Source organism: Giraffa tippelskirchi, chromosome 11 (assembly GCF_054371585.1).
Source record: "Giraffa tippelskirchi isolate mGirTip1 chromosome 11, T2T-mGirTip1v1.2.pri, whole genome shotgun sequence".
Lineage (NCBI taxonomy): Eukaryota > Metazoa > Chordata > Mammalia > Artiodactyla > Giraffidae > Giraffa > Giraffa tippelskirchi.
In genome coordinates, this window is record NC_137285.1 from 21,389,098 (window position 1) to 21,413,245 (window position 24,148).

Below are 24,148 nucleotides of genomic sequence, written 5' to 3' on the forward strand. Positions count from 1 at the left end.
ATTTGGAGATTTACCAAAAGAACTCACTAGACTCGGTATACAGCTGTTGTCAGTTAGGATTTATTACACAGCAATGCAGCCGGTGGGGAGCTGACCCCGCCAGCTCCACAGGAGCCAGCTGGAGCCCTGGGGACCCTCCGTGGCTGGGGCGTGGGAGGGGCTTGCACCATACCGGCAGGGAACAGAGAACAGAGGAAGGACCCCGCGGTTGCCTTCGCCCTCGGCCCTGCTGCTCTACAAGGGACTAATGTAGTCCACAGAACATGTTTAAAACGAGACCAGCATGGGAGATAAAACCATTATCCATTTTGTAATAAATAGTTAAAAAAGTCACCCTCGGTTGGACTGCCCAGGATGGCAGCAAGTTGTGCTCAAGATTGAGCCAAGAGGGTGTCCCAGGGCTCCACCTGTATCCTGGGTGCAGTCTGGAGTCAGGGTGGCCGTGGCGGACCCTAATCGCTGCCAGGCCCCCTTGGCCTGCAGGCCAGTCCCCGGCCCTGCAGGCAGGCGCTGCGTCAGTGGTCAGGGGTGGGCGGCCAGGCTTTCTCAACATCAGCGTGCACGGCCTGTGGGAGCCACTCAAGGTACTCGGCCAGCAGGTCTGCAGAGAAGGGAGGGAGGGCAGTCAGAGTGGTTCTGTGCCCGCCAGCTATAGGGCAGACCCTCCTACCAGCCCCAGGTCCCCTGGGTGGCCCCATACCATCTTCCCCCTAACCCCCTTGCTGTGGGGCACCGGCCCTGGTCAGGCTCACATTTGGGGTTTTTGCTCCAAGCCACCAGCAAGGCATCTCGGCAGTTGGCTTTCTTGGCAACAAGGGCTCTCAGGAGGCTCTCTGTCCTGGGCTGCAGCCTGTGGGTGAGATGCAGGACATGGGGCATCTTGAAGTCCACTGCCAGGCCAGCCCTGCCCATGAGGTCTCCTTTCCTCCATCACACTAGAGGTGCCAGGCGGATAAAAGGATCTAGACTCTATCACCTCCCACCACTTGCCTCTGATCCACCCACCCAGGCTGCTTCTGTACTTGCTGCTTGTCCCATTTAGAACCTTCCTCCAGACGTCTGCCCGCCTCACAGCCCTGCCTCCCCTGAACCTGCTCAGTCAGGCTTTCCTTTTCTTTCCCTGCCCGATGCCTCATTCCCACGTCCTGCTCTGTCCCTTTGTGGCTGGGCCACCACCTGCCATTTGTACTAGTTGTTCAATCTCCCTGCACTGGAACATTGCACAGGACATGGCTGTGGCTCGATCCCAGCATGAGAACACTGCCAGCACAGAGTGCCCGCTCAAAACCAAGTGCTGGGTGAATGACCTGGTAGGCAGGGGCTCCTGGAACTACAGCCCCATCCTGAGTCCCCGGGGGGTGCAGGTGTGTGTGCACACCTGCCTGCCTGCTTCTGGTGCTTCAAGCCCCCTGTCCGGTCTGGGGTGCCAGCCTCAGGAAGAGGGAGGCAGCTTCTTTGGACTGGTCCATGGGCACAAAAAAGAAAAAGACAGGAGTGTGTGTGCTTAGTCACTCAGTCGTGTCTGACTGCGACCCCATGGACTGCAGCTGGCCTGGCTCCTCTGTCCATGGGGTTTCTCCAGGCAAGAATGCTGGAGTGGGTTGCCATTCCCTTCTCCAAGCAATCTTCCTAACCTAGGGATTGAACCCAGGTTTCCTGCTTTGCAGGCGGATTCTTTACCATCCGAGCCACCAGGGAAGCCTAAAGAGAAGAGCAGGGATAAACAGAGACCAGGAGGAAGGGCAGGAGGAGGAAGATGATGGGTGGGATTGGGGTGGCTTCATGCTCGGTGGGCAGAAGCCCCCAGGGGCTCAGGTGTACAGGGTGCCTCCTGCTTGCACCTGGCAGCTCTATAATAGGCTGACTTGTTTAGTCGCTAAGTCGTGTCTGACTCTCTGCAACCCATGACCTGTAGCCCACTGGGTTCCTCTGCCCATGGGATTCTCCAGGCAAGAATACTGGAGAGGGTTGCCATTTCCCTCTCTAGATCTTCCCGACTCAGGGATTGAACTCACATCTCCCGCATTGCGGGCGGATTCTTTACCTCTGAGCCACCTGGGAAGCCAATAGGTTGGCTAGTATCTCCCCAAAACTCCATGTCTGCTTAGAACCTCAGGATGTAACCTTATCTGGAAAGAAGGTCTTTGCAGATGTAATTAAGACAAGGTCAAATGGTAGAGAGTGGACCCTGGAACTGATAACCTGAGAATACACAGAGAGGAAGGAAAACCATGGAAAGAGAGAGGGAGGGACTAGAGGGATGTGGTGGCCAAGGAGTGCCTGGAACCACGAGGGGTGGGAAGAGGCCAGGAGGATCCTCCCCTGGAGCCTTCAGAGGGAGCGCAGCCCTGCTGACACCCTGACTTTGAACTTCTAACCTCCAGAACTATGAGAGAATACACAACTGCTGTTTTAAGCCCCTGAGTGGGTAGGGATCTGTTATGGCAGCCCCAGGACAGCTCCTCCACCACCCCCTGCCTGCTCCGATGCTCCCAGGGAAGCCCATACCTGGCCCATGTCTTCAGCATTGTGCTGGGGCTGGACAGCAAACAGCCCCTGTATGAGGCCAGCTTGGGGAAGACCTGGGGAGAGATCACAGGACAGTGGGGAATCCAGGGCTCACATCCCGCCCATGGTGCCAAAGAAGGGGCCGAGGGAGTTGCTGGGCTGCCTACCTGTCCCTCCAGCAGAACCCGGGCAAAGTGTTTGTAGCAGTCAAGGCCTTCTGGAAAATCCACCTGGACGGCCGGGAGCGGCCAGCCAACGCGATCTGGAGCACAGGAGCTGGTAAGCGAGGGGCCGCGATGGATCCCCACGGCTCCCCGCTCAGTCCCATCCCCGCCCACCTGCAGAGTCCTGTGGCCTGGGATGACACTGCCCAGGATGCAGACACTTCCCAGGGCACACAGGATGGGGAAGCACATGTCCACTGGAGCCCCAGGCCACTGGGAAGTCACCCTGACTCACAGAAAACGCTGGCTCGGTGACATAGCACCCGCCCCTTCTCGGGGCAGTAGGCAGGGGGCGGCTCCTCCAGGGGCTTGTCAAACTGGCAGTAAGAAGGCAGCAGGACCGGGATCCACTGCACGTCCACGGTCGAGATGCCTGGGGGCCCGGGAGAGAGGGGATGGGGTCTCAGCGAGGGGCTCGTGGGCTCTCCCCACACAGGTCCGGTGACACAGCTCACCAGAGCAAGGGGGTCAGGTGAGGGTCCAGCCAGTTGCACTACCTTTCATGTACATCTTGGTGGTCTCCACGATCTCCTGGTAGACCACAAACTCAGGGAGCTCCTTGAAGAGCACAGAACTGGGGTGGATGAAGACAGGGTCGTCGAGGAGGGGGGTCTACAAGAGAGACGGTAGGTGGGCATGAGTCTGGGAGATACATGAGCAGTGCATGAGGCTGACCCTTGTGAATTCAGTTACACCCTTGGCCAGAAAAGCAGGACAGCATCCATCAAACGACAAATGGCTACACCAGCAGGGTGTGTCCACCGATGGAGCGGGTAGCCTGCTGGGAGAGGTCAGACACAGGCTACAGTTATGACCCACCCAAAATGGGACACTGAGCTAAAAAAGCCAGTGTAAAAGGCCACACAGTGCAGGATCCCATTCATGGGAAACGCGTTAGAACAGTAAATCCATGTAGACAGAAAGCAGACTCAAGGGGTGTGGAGATTCAGAGAAAATGTGGAATGATACTGTGATGGGTACAGGATGTCTTTTTTGGGGTGATAAAAATGTTTTGAAATTAACTACGGTAATGGTTACACAACTCTGTGAATAGATCAGAAACCTCTGAATTGTACATTTTACAGTGGCGAGCATGGGATGTGCTTTCTGTCTCTGTTCAGTGAAGTTGGGGGGAAGCTCACGCCCAAAGGGAGAAGTGGCTGCATTGTCATTTCTCCTTGGTCCTCGGTGGACACTTTCCCAGGGGGAGTGGGACCTGTGACCGAGGATGACAGGCCCAGCCAGAGCCAAGGGTCCCCCCAGCTGCCGCTCACAGGCCTCCTGACACTGTCCAGAGCCAGGTGTCTTAAGCACCCAGGCTGCTAGGACACGAGGCGGATGGGAGGATGGGGAGGGCAGGGGCCCTGGGCATGACTGCCCTGCTGGCCATCCCCGAGCCAGCGGCAAACCTTGTAGGCGTTCTTCCACTTGTTGTCCACCAGGTCCTCACTCTGGACTTTGCGGGCCAGGTGGTCACCCAGGCCGGCTGTCACAATCTGCCGCAGGTAGGTCACCTGGTTCTCATTAGGTGGCTGCATCTTAGGGTCCACGAAGAGCCCGGCCTCAGGGCACATGGTGTTGACTGAGAGGAGAGCCAGGTGTCAGGATGGCCAGGCCTGGGGCTGGCTCTGCCTGGCCTCAGCTACTTGTGTATCTAGGCCCCTGTGCACAGAGGTTGCCGGGAGGCAAAGCTTCCAGTGGGGCAGAAACAGCTGCCCACACATGTCTGCCCCTTCCTTTGAACAAAACCTCAGTTTCCTTGTGGGCAGTAGACTGAGACAGCCCACACCCTACTCCCTGTCGGCCTTGGGGCAGGGAGCACACTCACCCAGGAGACCCAGTGCATGGGCCATGCTCTCTGGGCAGGACAGCATGGAGACAGACCATCTCTCCCAAGTGCCCTGTGCTGCGAAGCCCTGGCATGAGACCCAGGGCGAGGCCTCCTCCTTCCACATAAGAAGGATCTGAAGCCCACTGTGCAGCAGAGAGAAAGGAGATGGGGCTTTGGGCCTTGCTGTTTGAGTGGGAGAGAGCAGAAGAGTGAAAACAAGAAGGACCGGGAAGGCAGGAGGGAAGAGTGGGCTTGTGGATTTTAGTTCCCTGACCAGGGATGGAACCTGCGCCCCTTGCAGCGGAAGCCTCAAGTCCTAACTGCTGGACTGTCAGGGAATTCCAGGGCTTTCTGGTATGAGGTTTGCAATGTAAATTTGTCTTCTCTAGAAAACCTTCAGTGAAACCCATATTGTTTAACTTAAAAGAGAAAAAAGAAGGAAAAAAAGGGGAAGGGAGCAGATCCCTGGGCTGGACAAAGAAGATATGCCACCCATGCCCGGCCCTGATGTGGCTTCAGACAGGTCCGGTCCCCACTGCTCAGACTAAACGGGAGTGGAAAGCGGGGGGCTGAACCGCCACCTGCTCCCCAACTTCAACAAGATAGGCCCCCCCACTGCTGGAGAAACAAACCAGGGTTGGACCCTACTTAAGTAGAGGCCCCTGGATGTGGCCGCTGGGCAGGAGGTGCAGCCAGCAGCTGGTCCAGGCTAGACCTGGGACAGAGGGCAATGAGAGGGACCAAGTCACCAAGGAAAAGATGAGACGGACAGACAACCTGATGAGAAAGTGTTCACGTGTCACTGCCCTGCTCATGTACGTGTCCTCAGAGCATCACAAAAGTACCACACACTAAATTTTACTGAATATGTGAATTCGCAAATACCAAAGCTGTGCATCATGAGAACTGACTATATGTAGATGACATTGCTCAGAATGTCAACAGGGTCAAGTTCTTTGCTGGGTGTTGCCCAAGGATGGGAGGAGGCTGGAAGGTGATGGGGGGCCGTACCTGCGGTGGTCAGCTGGCCCCGCAGTCGCCGGATCTCCATCATGGCCTTGTACCGCAGTCCGTTGGCCTCGCAGAACTGGGGTGAGCAGCCTGCGTACTCGCAGGCTCCCACGGCGCCTGTGCAAAGAGGAGGGGAGCGCTCACTCGCTGCTCTGTCCCGCCCTCCCCACCTCCCACAGGCCATGCCCACGCCCACTCACCCAGCATCACCATGAGGTCTCCGAGCTTCAGAGAAGCTCCTTGCCCTGCCCAGATCCTCTTCATCTGAGCCACGCGGGCCCGCTTGCCCTTCAGTCTGGCGAGCTCCTCATCACTGGCGGCTGGCCTACAAACACATGCCGCTTGGGCTTTTTGCCCTGATGCTTGTGGCCACAGGGGCAGGGGACCTGCCAGTTACTCAGAGCGGGCCCAGAAAATGCCTGGTGGGGTCTCTGATCACCATGATTGTGGTCTTGGGAATTCCCTGGAGGACCAGTGGTTATGACTCTAGGCTTCCACTGCAGGGGGCACGGGTTCGTTTGATCCTTGGTCAGGCAACTAAGATTCTGCAAGCCTTGTGGCAAGGCAAAAATAAAAAACAAACACCTCCCCCGCCCCCTCCCCACCTCGAGATCTGTAGACTGGAACACTGGCAGGGCGCAGGGAGGATGTATATTTCACATAAGACCACTCACTGAGTCAGTTATGCCCCAGGAGGCTGGGTTTCACAGCACTGCTCAGCTCAGGGGGGTCTCCCCCTACCCACTCACCCCAATCCCTGAATGCCCATCCCACAGCACCTGTCCAGCTCCTCGAATAGCTCCCGGACGGTCATGGCGGCCACGATGGTGATGGCGTAGGGCAGGCAGCCGTGTTGCCGGCTCAACGCCAGCATCTTGGCATAGCGTGGCGCCACGGGGAACGTGGCCATGGTCCTGCCCAGCTCGGTGATGGGGCAGCTCAGCCGGGACCTCTGCAGCTGCTTCACCCTGGAGGATGCAGGGTCAGCTTGGAGAGGAGATAGAGCCAAGAGTGGGGCGGGAGCTGGGCTCCCCATTCCCCTCAAGTCCCTGCCCTACCTTTCTGTTTTGGGGGGCACCTGCAGGGCACCCAGTGCAATCAGCAGCTCCTCAGCGGCGATGAGGGCCTCCACAGAGGGGGGTGTCGGAAAGGGGAAGTTGATGACCTAGGACACAGGGAGCCGTGGCGGGAGACATGTGAACGTGGAGATTACTGGGGGAGGGGGTGAGGGCAGGTCTGGCAGGGGGAAGGGGCTCCCACTGCCTACCCTCCAAACATCACTCATACTCAGAACATGGGACATGGAGGCCTGGGCACACTCAAAGTCCATGTGCCAGGGGAACCCCAAAGGCCTCCTTTGTTCATTCATTCATATCATCTCTTACTCAAGAGCATGTACTGAGCACTCTGGGTGCATCAGGGGCTGTTCTTGGTGACAGAGGTTGAGAAAAACAAGACAAGGGCTAAACTGGGATATTGGGATTGACATGTAAACACTACTGATACTATGCATAAAATAGGTAACTAACAAGAACCTACTGTATAGCAGAGGGAATTCTACTCAGTGCTCTATGGTGACCTAAATGGGAAGGAAATCCAAGGAAGAGGGGATATACATATACATATAGCTGATTCACTTTGCTGTACAGCAGAAATAAACACAGCACTGTAAAGCAACTATACGCCAATAAAAACAAAATGAAAAAAATAATAAAAACAAGACAAGGGCTCTGGCCCCACTGAGCTTTCATTGCAGATGACCAGTGAGTACACGTGTGAATAAATGGTCTCACGGGAGAAAATGTGCCCAGACAATGAGATGATTAGGGAACAGAGAGTGACCAGGCTCAGGGATCGCCTGAGGGTCACTTAGAAAGAGCAACCAACTCAAAACCAGTGTTCAAATAAATACAAAAGGTGGGAACAACCCAAACGTCCATCAATAGATGGACAAACTGTGGTCCATCCATCCATACAATGGAGTGAGATTCAGCCATAAAAAGGAAGGAAACTCTGACGTGTGTCACAGTGTGGGCGAACCTTTAAAACACAACCAATGATAAGTTCAGCCATGGATTATCAAAACAACAGAAATATAAAACAGCTATCAATTTATAAAATTTTCCAAAATAAACTGATTCAAACTGTCAGCTAGGTTGACAGTGAAAAAAAATACCAAACATACTAATGTTATGAAAAGCATGACTCTCTCTTTTATGATGTTATCTTACTGTGAACTGAATTGACTGACAAATGAATTTTAAATTGGCTAAAACAAACAAAAATCCACAATGTTGACTGAAAGAAGTCAGATAAGGAAGAGTAAGTATCAAAGGATTCTATTTTTATGAAATGTCCAAAATGTAAATTCCACAGAGATAAAAAGTAGAATCGTAGTTGCCAGGGGCTCGGGAGAGGAAGGCTCAGGAGTGACAGCTGATGGGGAGGGGGTTTCTTGGCCTACATCACCCCTCTGGGAGCAGGGGAGAGGCGAGTGACCCTTCCCCTAGAGGACCCAGTGGGCAGAACATCCCTTGAGCCCCAAGGTCACTGACCATCCTCTACTCAGAAGGTACAGTACTGGGAAGGTGGGGGTCTCACAAGAGACCACTAGGGGGCTGGGTGAGCATCACGTGGCTCAGCTCCCAGGCCCGCAGGGAATGGAGAACAGCCCAGGAAAGGGGAATAGCCCATGAGGGGGCTCACGCTGCCCGCGAACACCAGACTGAACTCAGGGACACTGGCAGGTCAGTGGAGTGAAGGCAGGGCTGTGGCTATAACTGACCTTTTCGATGTTGAGAGCTTTCATCTGAAGGATCAAATCCTCCACCGGCCTCCGAGTGATTTCAGGAGGCGGGTACTTCTCAAAGTCACCGAAAACTGCAGATGAGTAGAGTCTGAGCAGAGGGAAGCACCAGAGATTAAAAAAAAAAAAAAATGGAATTAAAAAAAGAGACTCAGCCAAACTACTAGTGGGATTGAATCCTGACTCCATCACTTACTAAGCAGCGTATTTACCCTCTTCCTGCCTCACTTTCCTTACCTGTGAAATGGGCTAACACAGCAGTTACCCCATTGAGATTGGGAAAGATACTTTATTTATTTAAAATTATTATTTATTTATTTGGCTGCGGCATGCAACATGTGGGATCCTAGTTCCCCAACCAGGGATCGAACCTGCGGCCCCTGCACTGGAGTGTGGTGTCTCACCACTGAGCCACCAGGGAAGTCTCTGGTGAAGATACTTTAGGTGTCACACACAGAGTGCTTAGAACTGTACCTGGCACATGGCACTCAACTACTTTATTTCTTACTACTTTTCTTTGCATAGTTTCTCAATTTTCTTTTTTTTTTTTAATTTAAAGCAAAGTTGAAAAGAACAGCATAAAGTTAGTTACTGAAGGAAAAAAAAAACAGCACATAAACTTGGAGAAAATTATCTGCCAATGATACCTCTGACAAGGATTTAACAACAGGATTATCAGGGAATACTTACAACTCACCAATCAAAAGACAGAGATGACTGAAAAATAAACGACAGATTTGAACAGACATTCCTCAAGAGGACACGTACAAATGGCCCATAAGCATGTGAAAAGATGTTCAATGTCATTAGAGAAATGCAAACCAAGACCACTGTGAGATACCACCTTGTACTTTCATTTTCATAAACTGGAAAATAGCAAGCGTTGGTGAGACGTGGAGAAATTAGAACCTTCACACCCTGCTGGTGGGAATATAAAATGGGGTGCCTGCTGTGGAAAGTCTGGCGTGTTCCTCAAAATGTCAGAATCATGACATAACCGTGAGCTTCTTACTCCCTAGGTATTTACCCGAGAGACATGGAAACAGACATTCAAATACTTGTACATGAGTGTTCACAGCAGCACTATTCACAAGGGCCAAAATGTGGACGCAATCCAAGTGTCTGTCAGCTGATGAACAGGCATGGGAAATGTGGTCTATCCAGTGTGCAACAGAATGTTGTTCGGCCATTAAAAGTAACGAAGCACTGACACAGGCTACCATGTGGATGAACCTTGAAAACATGATGCGGGGTGAAAGAAGTCACATACAAAAGGTGACATACCGTCTGATTTCCTTTACAGAAAATGTCCGGAATGATCAGATCCATACAGACAGGAAGTAGATAGTGGTTGCCAGATCCTGGGGGGTGGGGATGGTAGGGAGGTGTGGGGAGAAACTGATTACTGGGTATTGGGTTTCTTGTGCAGTGATGAGAATATTTGAAAATGAATAGTCTTGGGACTTCTCTGGTGGTCCAGTAGCTAAGACTCTGTAGTCCCAGTGCAGGGGGCCCAGGTTCATTCCCTGGTTAGGGAACTAGATCCGACACGCCACAGCTAAAGATCCCATATGCCACAACTAAGACCCAGAACAGCAAAATAAAAAAAAAGAAAAAAAAAAAAATATATTTTAAAGAAAATTAATACTAGTGATGGTACACCACAGAGTGGTACAACTCTGAATATAAAATCCACAGAATTGCACGTTTCAAAATGGTGAGTTTTACGCTATGGGAATTTTGTCAATAAAGCTATTAATAAAATAAAAACAAAGGTGCTAATAAACACAGGGCCTGATATCAGTAGCAGAATAATGAGTAATGCAAGTGCCTGAAAGCCAACAGGAAAGGGTGTGTGGACCCCAAGGACACAGTCTCCAGTGGGACATGGGACCCCCTTTCCCTGGACGAGGGTGGATGGCCACTGCACAGTAGCCCTGAGGTCACTGGGGGGACCCCAGGGAGCCCCACCTGTAGCAGTGGCCGGGTTCTGTCCGGCCTGCACGGCCCGCCCGCTGATCGGCTGAGGCCTGGGAGACCCAGGTGACGCGGAAGGAGGACACGCCGGTGACACGGTCGTAGTGCCGCTTCTTGACCTTCCCACAGTCCACCACATACTTGATGCCCGGGATGGTCAGGGACGTCTCAGCCACGTTGGTGGCCACGACACAGAGCCGTGTCCCCTCTGGGGGAGGTTGGAAGACCTAGGATGGAGGGGAGACGGGGGGGGCAGCAAGAAAATTGACCACTGTCTCGCCAGAGTCAGGGAAGAGATCGTGGGACTGAGGTCAGAGGAAGTTAGCAGGCAGGGCAGGGCCTGGAGGTGACCAGGTCGACAGGTTCTCTCCTTGCCTCCAGCCACTGCTCCCAAACTGAACATGGGAATGCTCTCCAAGTAGGAGACCCCAAGACCCTCTCAAAAGCCTGGAGTGCTGATCTAACAGCTGATGGGGAGGTGACCCAGGACCTGACCCGCCCCCATCTCAACGTCCTAGGAATCCCTGCTGGGCATCCATTCCAGGCCCCACATGGTTACCTGCGCCTGCTTCTCCGGGGCCAGCAGTGAGTACAGAGGGAGCACGTGGAGGGGGAGTGAGGCATCGGGCTGCTCACCTGCAGGGGCGGCAGAGGTTGGCTGTATCCTGTGCCCCCAGCTGCTGCACCCCTGCCTACTCTGCCAGAGAGGCTCCCCTGCAGCTCCACTGCCAGGGCTCAACCCCGGGCACCGGCAGAGAGGGTGGGTACACTGCAGTCTCTCCTTGGGAGAGCCCCCAGTCCTGCATGGGGACCCCCAAGGGCTTGATCTCAGCCCCTCTAACCCCCCACTGCTTGCAAAGCCGAGCCTGGGAGCATCGCCCCCATGACAACCAGCACAAAAGATACTTGAAGGCCTCCTCTGTGCTCGGTGATTTCAAGAGCTCAGGAGACAACAAGGGGTGGAGCAGGCAGAAACCCCAGCTCCCCTGGGGGTCATCTCCAGGGAGGATTCCTTGCTCAACCCAGCCCATGCAGCAGGAACCAGTGGCCTGGGGCTCAACAGGCAGGTGAGCCGAGTCCTTGCCAGGTCCCACCTCCGTCCGCCCCGTCGTCCCCTAAGTCCAGGTCCAGGTCGGAGCCCAGTGCCGCCTCCTCCTCGTCATCCATTTCTGCCTCCCTGTCCTCATCGCCTTCGCCCACTGGCAGCACCGAGTAATTGTCCAAACTGATCTGGGGCAGCGTCTATGGTAAACAAAACGTCAGCATGGAGGGCTGCAGGTGGCCCTACGGGGAGACTGGTGTCACAAGCAGAGTCCAAGGCCACATGACCCCAGGCCGGTCACATGATACCCCTGCCTCAGTGTCCTCATCTGGGAGTCAGGGGTGGTCACAGGACTACCCTGAGGACGCAGAGCTAACACACGTGAAGCCCTGAGACCACTGCCTAGCACGGTGTAGAAGCAATAGTGAAGTCATGCAAATGCCCTGGGGTGAAAGCCCCCAATGCCCAGCCTGCCCACTCCCAGCTCTCCAGCAAACCCCAAGGGCCACTTTCTCTTTCCCACCTCTCCTGGGCATGTCTGCAGGCCCTGCTCAAGGCCTCAGGGCTGAGCCTTCCAGAAGCTTCCTTCCAGCCCCCAGCACAGGGAGCCCACCTGGAGCCCAGCCCATCCTCCAGCCCCTGAAGCAGCACCAGCCAACCACCACTCCCTCCACGGCAGGAAGGTTCTAGACCCCTGCTGCCCAACAAGGTCACCAGCAGCCCCCGGGGCCCACTGGGCACCTGAAAAGTATCTAAAATGACCAAGGAATTGAATCTTAATTTTATTTGGTTTTTTTTCTGGCCATGCTGTGTGGCTGGCAGGATCTTAGCTTCCTGACCAGGGATTGAACCCAGGCCCTCAGTAGTTAAAATACTGAGTCCTAACCACTGAATCACCAGGGAACTCCCTTATTTGGTTTTAATTAACTTTACATCTGTGCTGGTGCACAGGGCTGGTGCCCACCACGTGGACAAGGAAGCTTCAGAGCCTGGGCTGCCTTCTCCAGCCCTCTACGTACCATGGCCTGGGCCTTCCTCGCCCGTGCTCGTGACTTCTTAAACCTCCTCGTTTCTTCTACCGAATCTTTCTGATCATCCTTTTCTGGGAAAAGATGAACCAGTTAGGAAGAAAAACATCTCCAGGCTCATGCCAGGTCAGCAGGATCTGTCATTCACTGTCCAGGGTCACTGATCACCATTCATAGGGAAGGGAGGGCAAGCAAGGGCCTGGCTCCTTTAGGGAGGCTCCAAAGGCCAGGCCGCCCGCCCCCAGGCTCTTGGGTGATGGGCTTCTGCTTGGGGTTACCTGGGGGCCTGTGTCTGGTGAGGGGGAAGGCTCTTCTCAGCCTGCGGCACAGCGCATGCACCTCCGCCTGCCCCGTGAGGAACACCAGGATGCCTCCTGCAGGGAGAACCAGACCCACCGTGACCCACTCATTCACATGGCAGATGTGGGCTTGGCCATGACCATGTGCCAGGCCCTGATCTGTGAGCTGGGGCGTGAGGAAGCGCCAGTCAAATCAGGGCTGCAAAGGCCCAGACAAGCAACGGGACGAGCTGGGACAAGGAGCTAAACTGTTACCACGGAAACAGACATTGAATCCCTGGGCATGAGTACTGGGAAAGCAGGTCTACTCCCAGGAAGTGGGAGCAACCCAAGTGTCCATCACCTGGTAAATGGATAAATGGAACTACCACAGCATGTGCCATGGGGATGTGGGGAGAACTGTGGTGGGGGGTGGTGGTCAGGAGGGACACTCAGGTGAAACATCCCTGTTTACTTGCTCTGTGTCTGCGGGGACAAAAGGCACCCATAGCCCCACTGCCTGGTTAGCCCTTTAAGCTTCGCAATCCTTGGGGCAGAACAGGGCAGGGCAGGTGCGGTGAGCGCCTGGGACCATTGCAGACACTGAGAAGAGAAGCCAAGAGAAGCCAAGTGCTACCTTGAGCCCCTGCTGCCTGCACCCCTGGGTCTGGAACGGGAGGACCCCCCCACCCCACCCCGCCAGGGCCTTACCTGCGGGCAGCATGCGATGGATCTTGCAGACCTTCCGGAAGCACTCCCCACTGTAGTCTTCCAGTGGCGTCCGCTTGTTGAAGTGCACCGTCACCGGGAACTGCCGGGACTCGACCTACCGGGAGGCACGGGGTCGGGGGTGGGGGATGACCTGAGCCCAGGCCTGAGCCCTCCCCCTTCCCTGAACTCTGACCATGAAGGTCTCTGGTGCTACCACCCCAACCCTCAGGCATCCCCAAGCTCTGCTGTGGCTGACAGAGGGGCCCTCTTCCCCTGGCAGCCCTGAGACCCCAGCCTGGATGGTACCTTAATGACCGGGGGTGGCTGGGTGAAGAGCCGCTGGTTCTGGGTGAAGTCCTCCACTCGCAGCGTGGCTGACATGATGAGCAGCTTCAGCGGCAAGTGCCTCTAGGGAACGAGATACCCGGGGACCCACGGCCGCCCGGGGCCAGGAACACTGATGGCAGGGTTGGGGGAGACTTCTGCCCTCCTGGTCTCATCTCCAGCCCCACAAACCTGCTCCTCAGCCCTTCTTCTGGATGCCAAAGATCCAAGAAAAAGTAGAAGTGGGTGGTAGTGGCCTGTTAAAGGAGCCCTTAAGATCCCCCGAGAGACTTCCTTGGCGGTCCAGTGGTTAGGACTCAGCACTTCTACCGACGGGGACCAGGGTTCAATCCCTGGTCGGGGAACTAAGATACTGCAAGCAGTGTGTCATGGCAAAAAACAAACAAAGGCTTAAAAAAAAAAGATTCCCCTGAGTCAAGCTCTGATGACATTAGGCGAGACAGGAGGGCTGAGCTTGGGGTCCACCCCACACATGGACACAGTGGGTATGGCTGCTGTCAGCCCCCGCCCGACAACATGACTCTCTGTCTGTCCCCAGAATGGACAAGGAGGTGCAGCCAGACTCAGGGATGGGTGCAGTGTGTGTGCTTGGTTTTCAGCCCCCTCAGTAGCACCTGCTGTGCCCCACTCTGGTGGGCTCTGCTCTCGAGCCCGTGGAAGCTGTCTTCTGAAGCTTATGAACTGCAAACCCTGGAAGTTCAGTGTCTTCGGTGAACAAAAGCCAAGGTGAGAGGCACAGTGCAGACCAAAGGTCCTGCCTCCTCCGCAACACAACCTCCTCTGCCTGGCCCCATCCCGTGCACCTCCTGTTCTCCCCACCTCACTCACTTCGCTCCGCCACCCTCGGCTGCCTGACTGTCCTCGAGGCACAAATCAAGTCCACGGTGAGATGCTGCTAGAATGGTTAAGGACTAAAAACATGGAAAATGTCAAGTGTGGGCGAGGACGTGGAAGGCAGCCTGTACAGTGTGGGTGGGAACACGGGAGGCATGGCTACTGCAGAAGCCAGTCTGGAGCGGCTCAGATGATTACACGAGGAGCCCCCGTGGGACCTCACAACCCTGCCCCAGCACAGGCCCAAGAGAAAGGAAACATGGCCACCTGGACGTGGACATTCATGAGAGATGGAAAGTGGGAAGAGCCCAAGTCTCCAATGGTAGATGAACCGGTATGTGAAATGTGTGGTCCAGCCACACAATGGATGATGATTCAGCCATAAAAAGGAATGAAGCACTGACACACACGACAATGGGGATGAACTCTGAAAATGTGCTAAGTGAAAGAAGCCAATCACAAAAGGCCACATGCTGGGACCTCCCTGGTGGTCCAGTGGCCAAGACTCTGTGCTCCCAATGCAGGGGGTGGTTTGGTCCCTGGTCAGGGAACTGGATCCTGAACGCTGCAACAAAGATCAAAGATCTTGCATGCCACAACTATGACCTGGTGCAGCCAAATAAATTAAAAACACACACACACATATTGTGTGATTTCATTTATGTGAAATATATGGAATAGATCAATCCATAGAGACAGGAAATAGACTATGGATACCTTGAGGTGGGAGAGTGGGGGAGGACCATGGAGATAGCTAAAAGGTTTCTTTTCAGGGTGATGAAAATATTTTAAAGTTAACTGTAGTGATGGCATGTAACTCTGAAAATGCTAAAACCCACTGAATTGCACACTTTAAATGCATCAATTACATAAAGTTAACAAAAATAACCCCAAAATGAAAACCTGACACAAGTCCTACACCTGCCCGAGGGCCTTTGCACCTGCTTTTCTTGACATTCAGAATCTCCTCCTCTTAGCAGCTGCTTCTCACTCCTTCCCTTCCTCCAACCCCCCACTCAAAGGCCACTCTCATCACACTACCAACCCTCTACCTTCTGCCTGATTTTGCTCCCTCTTCCTGGTTTTGTCCACCGAGAATTCACAGGCTTCTGAGTTGCTTAATGCCAGTTGCCTTCACTAAAATGGAAACCCCACAAGGGCAGGAACCTCTGTCTTGTTCACTGAGATCTGATCGGTGCCTGGTACACAGCACACACAAAACTGATGTCTGATGACAAAGGTTCTGCACTTCTAAGAACTGGGTATGGTAAAGCATCAACCTCTCAGTGGGACTGGCAGGAACTGTTCCATGGCACCCCATCCTAGCACAGCATCCCTTTGATGACCATCCCTTCCCAATCGAGGGAGGGGGGAGATGGAGGGAAAAGTTGACCCCAGGCCGGGCGCAGGGTGTCTCACAGCACATGGAGCATAAGGGCTTGGTGGGCAGCCCCACCAGTTCTGCGGATTTCAAAGACCTGGCTGGTATCTTAAAGCCAGATGCAGTGGGGTCTGGCTAAGTGCCTGCACGCTCAATCATGTCCAACTCTTTGCAGCCCCATGGACTATAGCCCGCCAGGCTCCTCTGTCCATTGAATACTGGAGTGGGTTGCCATTTCCTTCTCCAAAGGATCGTCCCGACCCAGGGATCAAACCTGCATCTCCTGCATTGGCAAGTGGATTCTTTACCACTCAGCCACCTGGGAAGCCCACAGCGTAGCCTGGCCCACCATGAACTCCTTGCTTAAGCCTCTTGCTTTGATAGAGGGAAAGGTAACAGATGACGAGGAGGCTGAACCTAGGATTGGAATGTTTACACCAAGACCCAGAGCCCTGGCTCCTGGCCTGGAGGATGCTGTTCTAGGAGACCCTCTCACAGCAGCAGTCCAGGTGTGGATGGGTGTGGGCTGAGTGGGCCTCAGGGTTTCCCAGCACCTCCCGCCTACCTTCTCCCGGAGACACACAATGCGGGACAGGAGGCCGATGAGGATGTCAGTGTACACACTCCTCTCGTGGGCCTCGTCAATGATCACCACCTTGTACTTCAGCAGCAGGAAGTCCTAGGGAGGAGTGGGGAGGAGGTCCAGGGGTGAGGACGGCCACCTGGGCTGGAGCACCCCAGGATGAGTGTGCACCCCAAAGCACCCACTCAGTGAACCCCTTTGGCAGCTGGCACGGATCCAAGAGCACTTGGCCTGCAGGGGGCCGTGGCCTATGACTCCAGGCCTATTTCTTCATCTGTAAAATGGGACAAGAGGACCCATCTCAAGAGGTCATGAAGAAGTTTCAATGACAATTACTAGTTGTAAAGCAGACAGCACAGAGCCTGGGGCCTGGCAGAGAAACTGCTAGAGGAAAGGCAGCTGTGATCTATTAGAGCCGAGCTACCAATGCGGATGGTGGGGAGGGTAGGCAGGAAACAAGGACCAGGGGATGTTGGGTGGGGACCAGGGGAAACAGGGCAGCACACGCCATACAGACGGGGCCATCAGACCCCAAAACACACTCACAGCCGCCTTCACAGTGATCTTGGCTGGCCTCGAGGCAGAGGAGGCAGGAGTCACCTCTGTCCTCCCCAGAGACCCCTGCCCAGGGGGACATCATACAGCCAGTGGGTAGCAGTGTGCTTTTGGCCAATGCATAAAGTCTGTGAACCAAACTGCAATAAACATACAAGCTCACATGTAATGAACACCTATTAGGTGTTCTGCTAAGGTGCTTTCATGCTTCACATGGGCCTTCGTAAAGCAATTAGGAGGAAGGTACGAGCTTGCAGATCAAGAAACCAAGGCCCAGAGAGCTTAAGTAACTTATTCGAGGTCACACAGCAACACAATGGTAAATGCAGTCCTTTGCCAAAATTTGTCACGCTGCTGCTCACATTCTGGGTGACATCCTAGCTTCCCACCCTTACGCTCACCAGTCTTGCTCTGTGACACAAGAAAAGCAACCAACCTTCTGGATTTCCTTGAGCAAGACACCATCAGTCATGAACTTGATTCTGGTCTCTTCGGTCACGTTTCCTTCATATCGGATCTGATAGGAGACGACCCTGCAGGCACAAGCTATGAATCAGTCCCCCAGAGCTGCAGCTGCTTGGGGTTGTAGCCACTCCGAGGAGACCAGCAGAGCAAGCCTGGTCCTGCTGGGCAGGTAGCTAAGGGCGGGGCCCACCAGCTCCCCTACCAAGGCCCAGACACTGGGCCACTCTGCCTCCCTCTCTAGGACCCTGGCCTCCAGTGTGAGGGGTGAGAGAAGCTCTCAGACAAGTATAGAGCATGTCAATCAAACACGCACACAGACCTTGGCTGGAGCCCGATATAAACAACCAACTCTAAAAACTTTTTAGGAGGCACCCCAGGAAATGGGAACATGGAAGGAACACACTCGAGAGTTAGGACACACTTTTTAGTGATGGTGACGGTACTGCAATTATGTTTATAGTTGTCCTTAAAAAAAAAAAATTACAGGGAATTTCCTGATGGTCCTAGAGCTTCCCTGGTGGCTCAGATGGTAAAGAGTCCGCCTGTAATGCAGGAGATCTGGGTTCAGTCCCTGGGTTGGTAAGATCCCCTGCTGGAGGGCATGGCAACCCACTCCAGTATTCTTGCCTGGAGAATTCCCATGGACAGAGGAGACTGGCAGCCTACGGTCCATGGGGTCGCAAAGAGTTGGACACAACTGAGTGACTATGCAGCCTGGTGGTCCAGTGGTTAGGACTCTGAGCTTCCACTGCAGGGGCCCAGGTTTAGTCCTCAGTTGGGAAACTAAGATTCCCGAGCTACGAGGGGCAGCCCCTCCCCCCAAAAACAAAAGCTAACAAAAACCCCAAAACAGTCTTGATCTTTCAGACCTACACGATGAAATATTGAGGCTGAGATGATACGACATCTGAAACTTGCTCCCCAAGAACTGAGGGAGAGCATGGGGCACAGATGAAACAGAGCTGGTAACAAGGTGACAATTCCTGAAACCGGGTCTCTGGCACACAGGGGCTCGTTATACTAGTCCTTCTACTTTTGCATGTGCTTGGTAATTTAACACTAACAAGTTAAAATAAAAAGGATGAAAGAAAGGGGGGGCAGCTTTGTGTATATTATAAATTTCAAGATATGCAATGAAATGGCATAGGAAAGATATAGAAAGCTGTGAACAGCCTCTTGGGTGAACAAAGGCGTGTGTCATGGCTCAGCTCGACAGGTCCGGAAGACCACCCTCAACCCTCCCCCATGAGGCAGAGCCCTCACCGTGGGGACAAATTCATCTCCTTGGCTACTCGTTGGGACATGGCCACGGCGGCCACTCGGCGGGGCTCCGTGATGCCGATGATGCTGTTGTCACTGTGAGGGGGAGAACACAGGGCTGAATTCTAGGCAGGAAGAAGCTGATCCAGCAGGCCCGAGGCTGCTGTCCCTATAAACGTCCCTGGCTGATGTCTGGGATCCTGGACTTCAGGGGGGGCTCCCACCTCTCCCTGATGGATAAGAGGGGCTCCCTGGGCCTGGACTGTCTGTACAAACTACATGGTTTATGCTGACAACTGCTTTCCTTCAGGGAGTCTAGAATTTGGCAGGTACCAGGCAGAGAGTGCCCATGTGACCAACCCCCAATGAAAAACCCTGGGCACTGATTCTCTACGGGCATCCTGGTAGAGGACACTCATACGTGTTATCACAACTCATCACTGGGGGAATGAAGCATGTCCTGTGCGACCTCCCAGGAGAGGGCTCTGGGAGCCTGCGGCTGGTTCCCCCAGACTTCACCCGTGTGCCTTCCCCCTTTGCTGATGGAACTTTGTGTCCTTCACTGTACGACCTGGGAGTCTTCCAAGAAAATCGCTGAATCTGGGGGAGGTCTTGGGGACCTCAACACACACAGGTCAAAAAGGCCAACAGGAGATGACATGCCACCCCTCCCACTGGAATCTGATCTAAATGCTTTATACAAATTCAGTCATTTCATCTACACAACAACCCTGTGAAGTAGGTGGCAATGATGAGCCCCCATTCCATAGCTGAGGCATCTGAGGCCCAGAGAGGTTAAGGAGCTTGCCCCAAGTCACACAGCATGTCAACCACAGAGCTGGAATTAGATCTCTAGGAGCCCATGCTCCTAACAACTTTGGGGAACCACATCTCATTGTCACCCGAGGGATCTGCAGGGAACCCTGTGGCCAACCCCCACCTGCTGTAGCCTGCTTCGTAGAGAAACTGCGGCACCTGGGTGGTCTTCCCACTGCCGGTCTCACCACATACGATGACGATGGGGTGCTCAGCCACTGCCTCCATGATCACTTGTTCTTCAGAGAGAATTGGGAGCTTCAGCCGCTCCTCCTGGTGAGAGAGAGGAAGTCAGAACTCAAGGAATGGGGGGTAGAGGGGTGTTGCAGCTGCTGCAGAAGGGCAGACGGGATGAGGGGTCTTTGCTCAAAGCAAGACTATACAGGTGATGTGGTTCCTACAAAGGCAGTGGCTGGCACCCAGTCAAGGGGGAACAGGTGGGCCTCCCTGGAGGATGGAAGCCTTGACGGCTGGGGAGGGGGCAAAGACATGGGTTAGGTCCTTCGGAATGTCCCATCCGGCATCCAAAGGGTCAGCCTGGTGCAGAGAAGCCCCTGTGCGGCACAAGAACCCTCTGCTGCTGCTGGGGGCAGTTCACACTTATGGACGAGTCAATTCAGCAAACAACTGGGTGCTAATTTTACCAAAATTCAGGATGTGAGACACAGCGTCACATCCTAGGTGTGATTCTGCTAGGTACTCACACATGGGTATATGCACATGCACACACACATACATGCACACACAAGTATTACATAGTGAGGGAGGAGTTTTGTGAATCCCTGCTCACTCTGATTATGTGTGAAGCATGCCTAATTTTAAAAATTCTGTTCTCTACTTCTATTCAATTGGTTAAAAAAAGAAGCGCTGGCCATCTCATGACCCCATGATGGCTGTGACCTCCAGTTTGCAAACCCTGCCCGCCAAAGTTTTGTACCTGTGCCGACGAGAAAAGGACAAGAAAATGTAAATCAGCAGAGAAGATGGGAGCAAAAAGCTAGAATATCTCAAATGTCCAGCCGGAGATGAATACTTAAACTGTGCTCTATTCAATCAGAAGAATACTCTACAGCAGTTTCAAAACCAAAACCAAACCAAATGGACCTCAGTGACATACATCTTCACAGACAAGTAAATCCCAGGAACATAATGCTGATTAACAAAAGAGCAAAGTGCAGGAAAACATATATGACACAAGGCCACTTATAAAAACAGACAAACATAGGCTCAGGTATATGCTTGTGGAAAAACCACAGAGAAAGGCCAAGGGAGGAACCCTGGCGGCACCAGGGATGCTGGATGGTGGAGCCTGGGTCGCTGAATCAATGTGTGGAGCGGAATCTCACACCCCTCACTTGCCAGAGGAAGCACCAGACTCTGACATCATCTACAAGGAAAACTTTGTGGCATGAAACCAGTGGCACTTCAAGGTCTGTTAGAGCAGTCAGCTCACCCTAATTCTTTATATATGTCGGGGGAGTTTGTAATTTCCTCAGTTCTGTCTCATCACAACAAAAATTTGAAGCAATGGATGGATCAGCGTTACAGCCCTTGGACGGACCAGGGTCAAAAGCCCTCGGATGTACCAGTGTTACAGCTCAGTTTTACTCAGAAAGTAAAGAAAAATACATCCTTGAGGTGTGAGGGCAAGCTGACCCAAAAGATGGGAAGAGAAGAGAGGCCCTTGGCCCAATTTTGGCTCTTCTTTTTATATGTTTTTTCTCCTCCCCCTGGGCCTGCCCTATGTAAACTGGGCTAGCCAGGAGTGCTGTTTGTTTTACCTGAGGTCTTCACTCTGGTCCTCGGATCTTCCTTTGTTCTATTTTCACGGGCTTTTCCCTTCCTTGTCTTTTTGCCACCGCCATTCTGGACTCCTTTTTCCTATTCTAACTACCTAACATATATAGGCACACAAATGTACCTGTGACCAGAATTGCAATCTCATTAAACTGTGTATGTTAAGTTGCTTCAACTGTGTCCGACTCTTTGCGATCCTATGGACTGTAGCCCACCAGGCTCCTCTGTCCGTGGGATTCTCCAGGCAAGAATACTGGAGTGGGTTGCTGTGCCCTCCTCCAGGCGATCTCTCCGATCCAGGGATCAAACCTGTGTCTTTTACGTCTCCTGCATTGGCAAGTGGGTTCTTTACCACTAGCACCACCTGGGAACCCCTCTCAGTAAACTATTACTTTTCATATGGAACAATGACAAATATTTTCTATTCTTTTTCATTAAAAAAAAAAAAAAAAGCTGGTCACATCCCACATGTTTCCACGATCCAGTCTGTGGTTTGAAACTGCTGCTCTGAGACCCATGCGCCCTCTGCCTCAGGGCCTTTGCTCACACAGTTCTCAGTATGGGCCGGCCCCCTGTTCTCAGCTGAGCTCTTACCCCAGAAGACACTTACCCTGACAAGCATATGTACTCCTGCACTGCCCCCTAGTGGTACCCAATCTTCTCTTCCATGGCTCTTGTCCCTCCCCTTGTGTGACACTGTGTTGTCCATCTTGGTCTCGTCCCCTGGACTGAAAGCTCCAGAAGCTGTAGACCGCTCTACTTCCTGGGCTGGCCGGTGGTTGGAGTAACCATCATCTACAATGGGCCAAACCCTGAGGCATCACCAACCTCAAAGCAGTCTCATTAAATGACTTATTCTTAACTGGAACAATGCACTAATATTTTCTATTCTATTCTTTCATGAGCCTTGAGCTTCACATCCCTTAATCTTGTTGTTGTGACAACCCAGTAAGACACTCACTTTACCAGACAAGGAAAACAAGTGCAGAGAGGTGGAACCCCTGTGAGTAGGCAGGTACCCCCATTCCACAGATCAAGAAAACGGGGCCCAGGAATGAGCTGGGAGGTGGAGGGATCAGCACTCTGTTCCAGGCCAACTGACTCCATAGCCTAAGCTCTTGTCCCGAGGAGCAGACACTTGGGCCAGGACCCGTGGTCAGAGGCTGCAGGTGACAGCAACCAGAAGATGAGAAAGGCAGCTGACATCCATCTCAAGAGCCCCATCACGTGCCAGGCACTCGTTCATCAGCCCGACAAGGCGGGTACAGCTATCCCTTTTACAGATAATGAAACCTAGACACAGAAAGTGACGCAACCTGCTCAGATCACAGGATGCCCTCTTGCTGCACCCTCAGCCCTTCACCGTGCTGACCTGATCCCCTAAGCTCTCCATCAAACACCAGAGCGACCAACCTGCATTTCAGGAGAGCGGTTCACGGGGATGAAGATGGCGGGCTTTGATGGGGGTCTGGCCAGGGCAGAGGCTGCTGCGGGAGTAGCTGCAGGAGGGGCAGGAGTCTCGGCTGGGCCGCTGGGCACTGGGCTCTGGCCCCTGGCCCCAGATGGAGTTGGTTGTAGGTGCGCTGGGGCCGACCCTGCACTGGCCTCTGACTGATTATCTGTTGAGGCCTCCTCGGGTTCAGAGTCCATTGAGGATTCAGACTCCTCTTCTGCCTCCTGGCGGCGGCGCTTCCGGTGGGCCCCACTGAGGCTGCTGATCTTCTCTGGACCCTGGGCTGCCATATCATCTGGTTTCCTGCCGGAGAGGCCAGAAATCAGACTCTAGGATGGGCCAGCCAACCTGAGGCTGCTCTGGGTTGCTGAAGGCTCATCAGAGGCAGGACTCAGAGGCCACGCCCCTTCCTGCCTCAGGGCCTTTGCACTCGCTGTCCATGGTCCCTGTAGGTAACTTCTTCCTCATTTAACTCAAAGGTCGCCTCTCAGGAAGACTTCCCCTGACTCTGCAGCCTCAATCACCTCTCCCACTCCCTCCATCCTCTTCGCCCTGCTCTTTTCTACTGAGCAATTATAGCACTAGATTTATACATATTTATCTAACTGCTGCTCACCTCCCCACTATTACAACATAAGCTCCTTATGGGAAGAAACTTTATTTTTGTGCACCGCTCTATTTCTAGGGCCCAGAGGAGAGCCTGAGATGCAGTTTGGATTCAATAAGCAGTCGTTAAATGCGCCACAAGTCTTATGGGACAGTACTAGAAATGAACACGGGCCGGGTGTGAGAGAGCAGTGAGCAGGGGCCTGAGCCAAGGGAACACACGGGCCCCACCTAAGGCCAGCTGCCCTGTGGGAATGCCAGCTGGTGTGGCCACATCATCCAACGGGTCAAGACTGGGGCAGGAGGGGGAACCCAGGATTTTAACCTGAAATCTCCTAATTTTTTTTTTTTTTTTTTACACATAAAATTACCATGTTTATTGGGGTATAGTTGATTTACAATGTGTTAGTTTCAGATGTACAGTAAACTGAATCAGTTATACATACAAACACTTTGAGATTCTCTTCTCTTATAGGCTATTACAGAGGACTGAATTTCCTGTACTATACAGGTCTTTATTAGTTATCTATTTTATACTTAGTGGTGTGTATGTGTCAATTCCAATCTTACAATTTATCCCTCCCTGAATCTTTACCACTTTTAGGCATACAGTTCAGTGGTAATAACTATGTTCATA

At 53.2% G+C, this 24,148-nt stretch overlaps 1 protein-coding gene across 12 annotated transcripts in view; it reads right to left on the reverse strand.

Moving 5' to 3' along the window:
- Positions 1 to 40: 40 nt before the first annotated feature.
- DHX37 (DEAH-box helicase 37) overlaps positions 41 to 24,148 on the reverse strand; it is a 36,451-nt gene continuing 12,343 nt past the window's right edge. For 4 of the 12 annotated variants that reach the window (XM_081540509.1, XM_081540508.1, XM_081540510.1 and 1 more), the window contains exons 4-27: positions 22,866 to 23,208; positions 19,780 to 19,928; positions 18,843 to 18,935; positions 17,551 to 17,647; positions 16,542 to 16,655; positions 13,723 to 13,824; positions 13,417 to 13,531; positions 12,706 to 12,801; positions 12,419 to 12,501; positions 11,452 to 11,599; positions 10,917 to 10,993; positions 10,352 to 10,584; positions 8,360 to 8,471; positions 6,633 to 6,739; positions 6,354 to 6,542; positions 5,775 to 5,899; positions 5,575 to 5,691; positions 4,142 to 4,314; positions 3,230 to 3,344; positions 2,968 to 3,105; positions 2,676 to 2,770; positions 2,509 to 2,582; positions 753 to 850; positions 41 to 601 (exon numbers count right to left, since the gene is read on the reverse strand). In XM_081540509.1, coding sequence (XP_081396635.1) covers positions 516 to 601; positions 753 to 850; positions 2,509 to 2,582; positions 2,676 to 2,770; positions 2,968 to 3,105; positions 3,230 to 3,344; positions 4,142 to 4,314; positions 5,575 to 5,691; positions 5,775 to 5,899; positions 6,354 to 6,542; positions 6,633 to 6,739; positions 8,360 to 8,471; positions 10,352 to 10,584; positions 10,917 to 10,993; positions 11,452 to 11,599; positions 12,419 to 12,501; positions 12,706 to 12,801; positions 13,417 to 13,531; positions 13,723 to 13,824; positions 16,542 to 16,655; positions 17,551 to 17,647; positions 18,843 to 18,935; positions 19,780 to 19,928; positions 22,866 to 23,208 — 3,079 coding nt within the window. In that variant the 3' untranslated portion in view covers positions 41 to 515. Of the gene's footprint in view, positions 602 to 752; positions 851 to 872; positions 936 to 2,508; positions 2,583 to 2,675; positions 2,785 to 2,846; positions 3,106 to 3,229; positions 3,345 to 4,141; positions 4,315 to 5,574; positions 5,692 to 5,774; positions 5,900 to 6,353; positions 6,543 to 6,632; positions 6,740 to 8,359; positions 8,472 to 10,351; positions 10,585 to 10,916; positions 10,994 to 11,451; positions 11,600 to 12,418; positions 12,502 to 12,705; positions 12,802 to 13,416; positions 13,532 to 13,722; positions 13,825 to 16,541; positions 16,656 to 17,550; positions 17,648 to 18,842; positions 18,936 to 19,779; positions 19,929 to 22,865; positions 23,209 to 24,148 lie in introns of those variants that run through there. The other 8 variants (XR_014068576.1, XR_014068575.1, XR_014068573.1 and 5 more) reach the window with 4 other exon arrangements.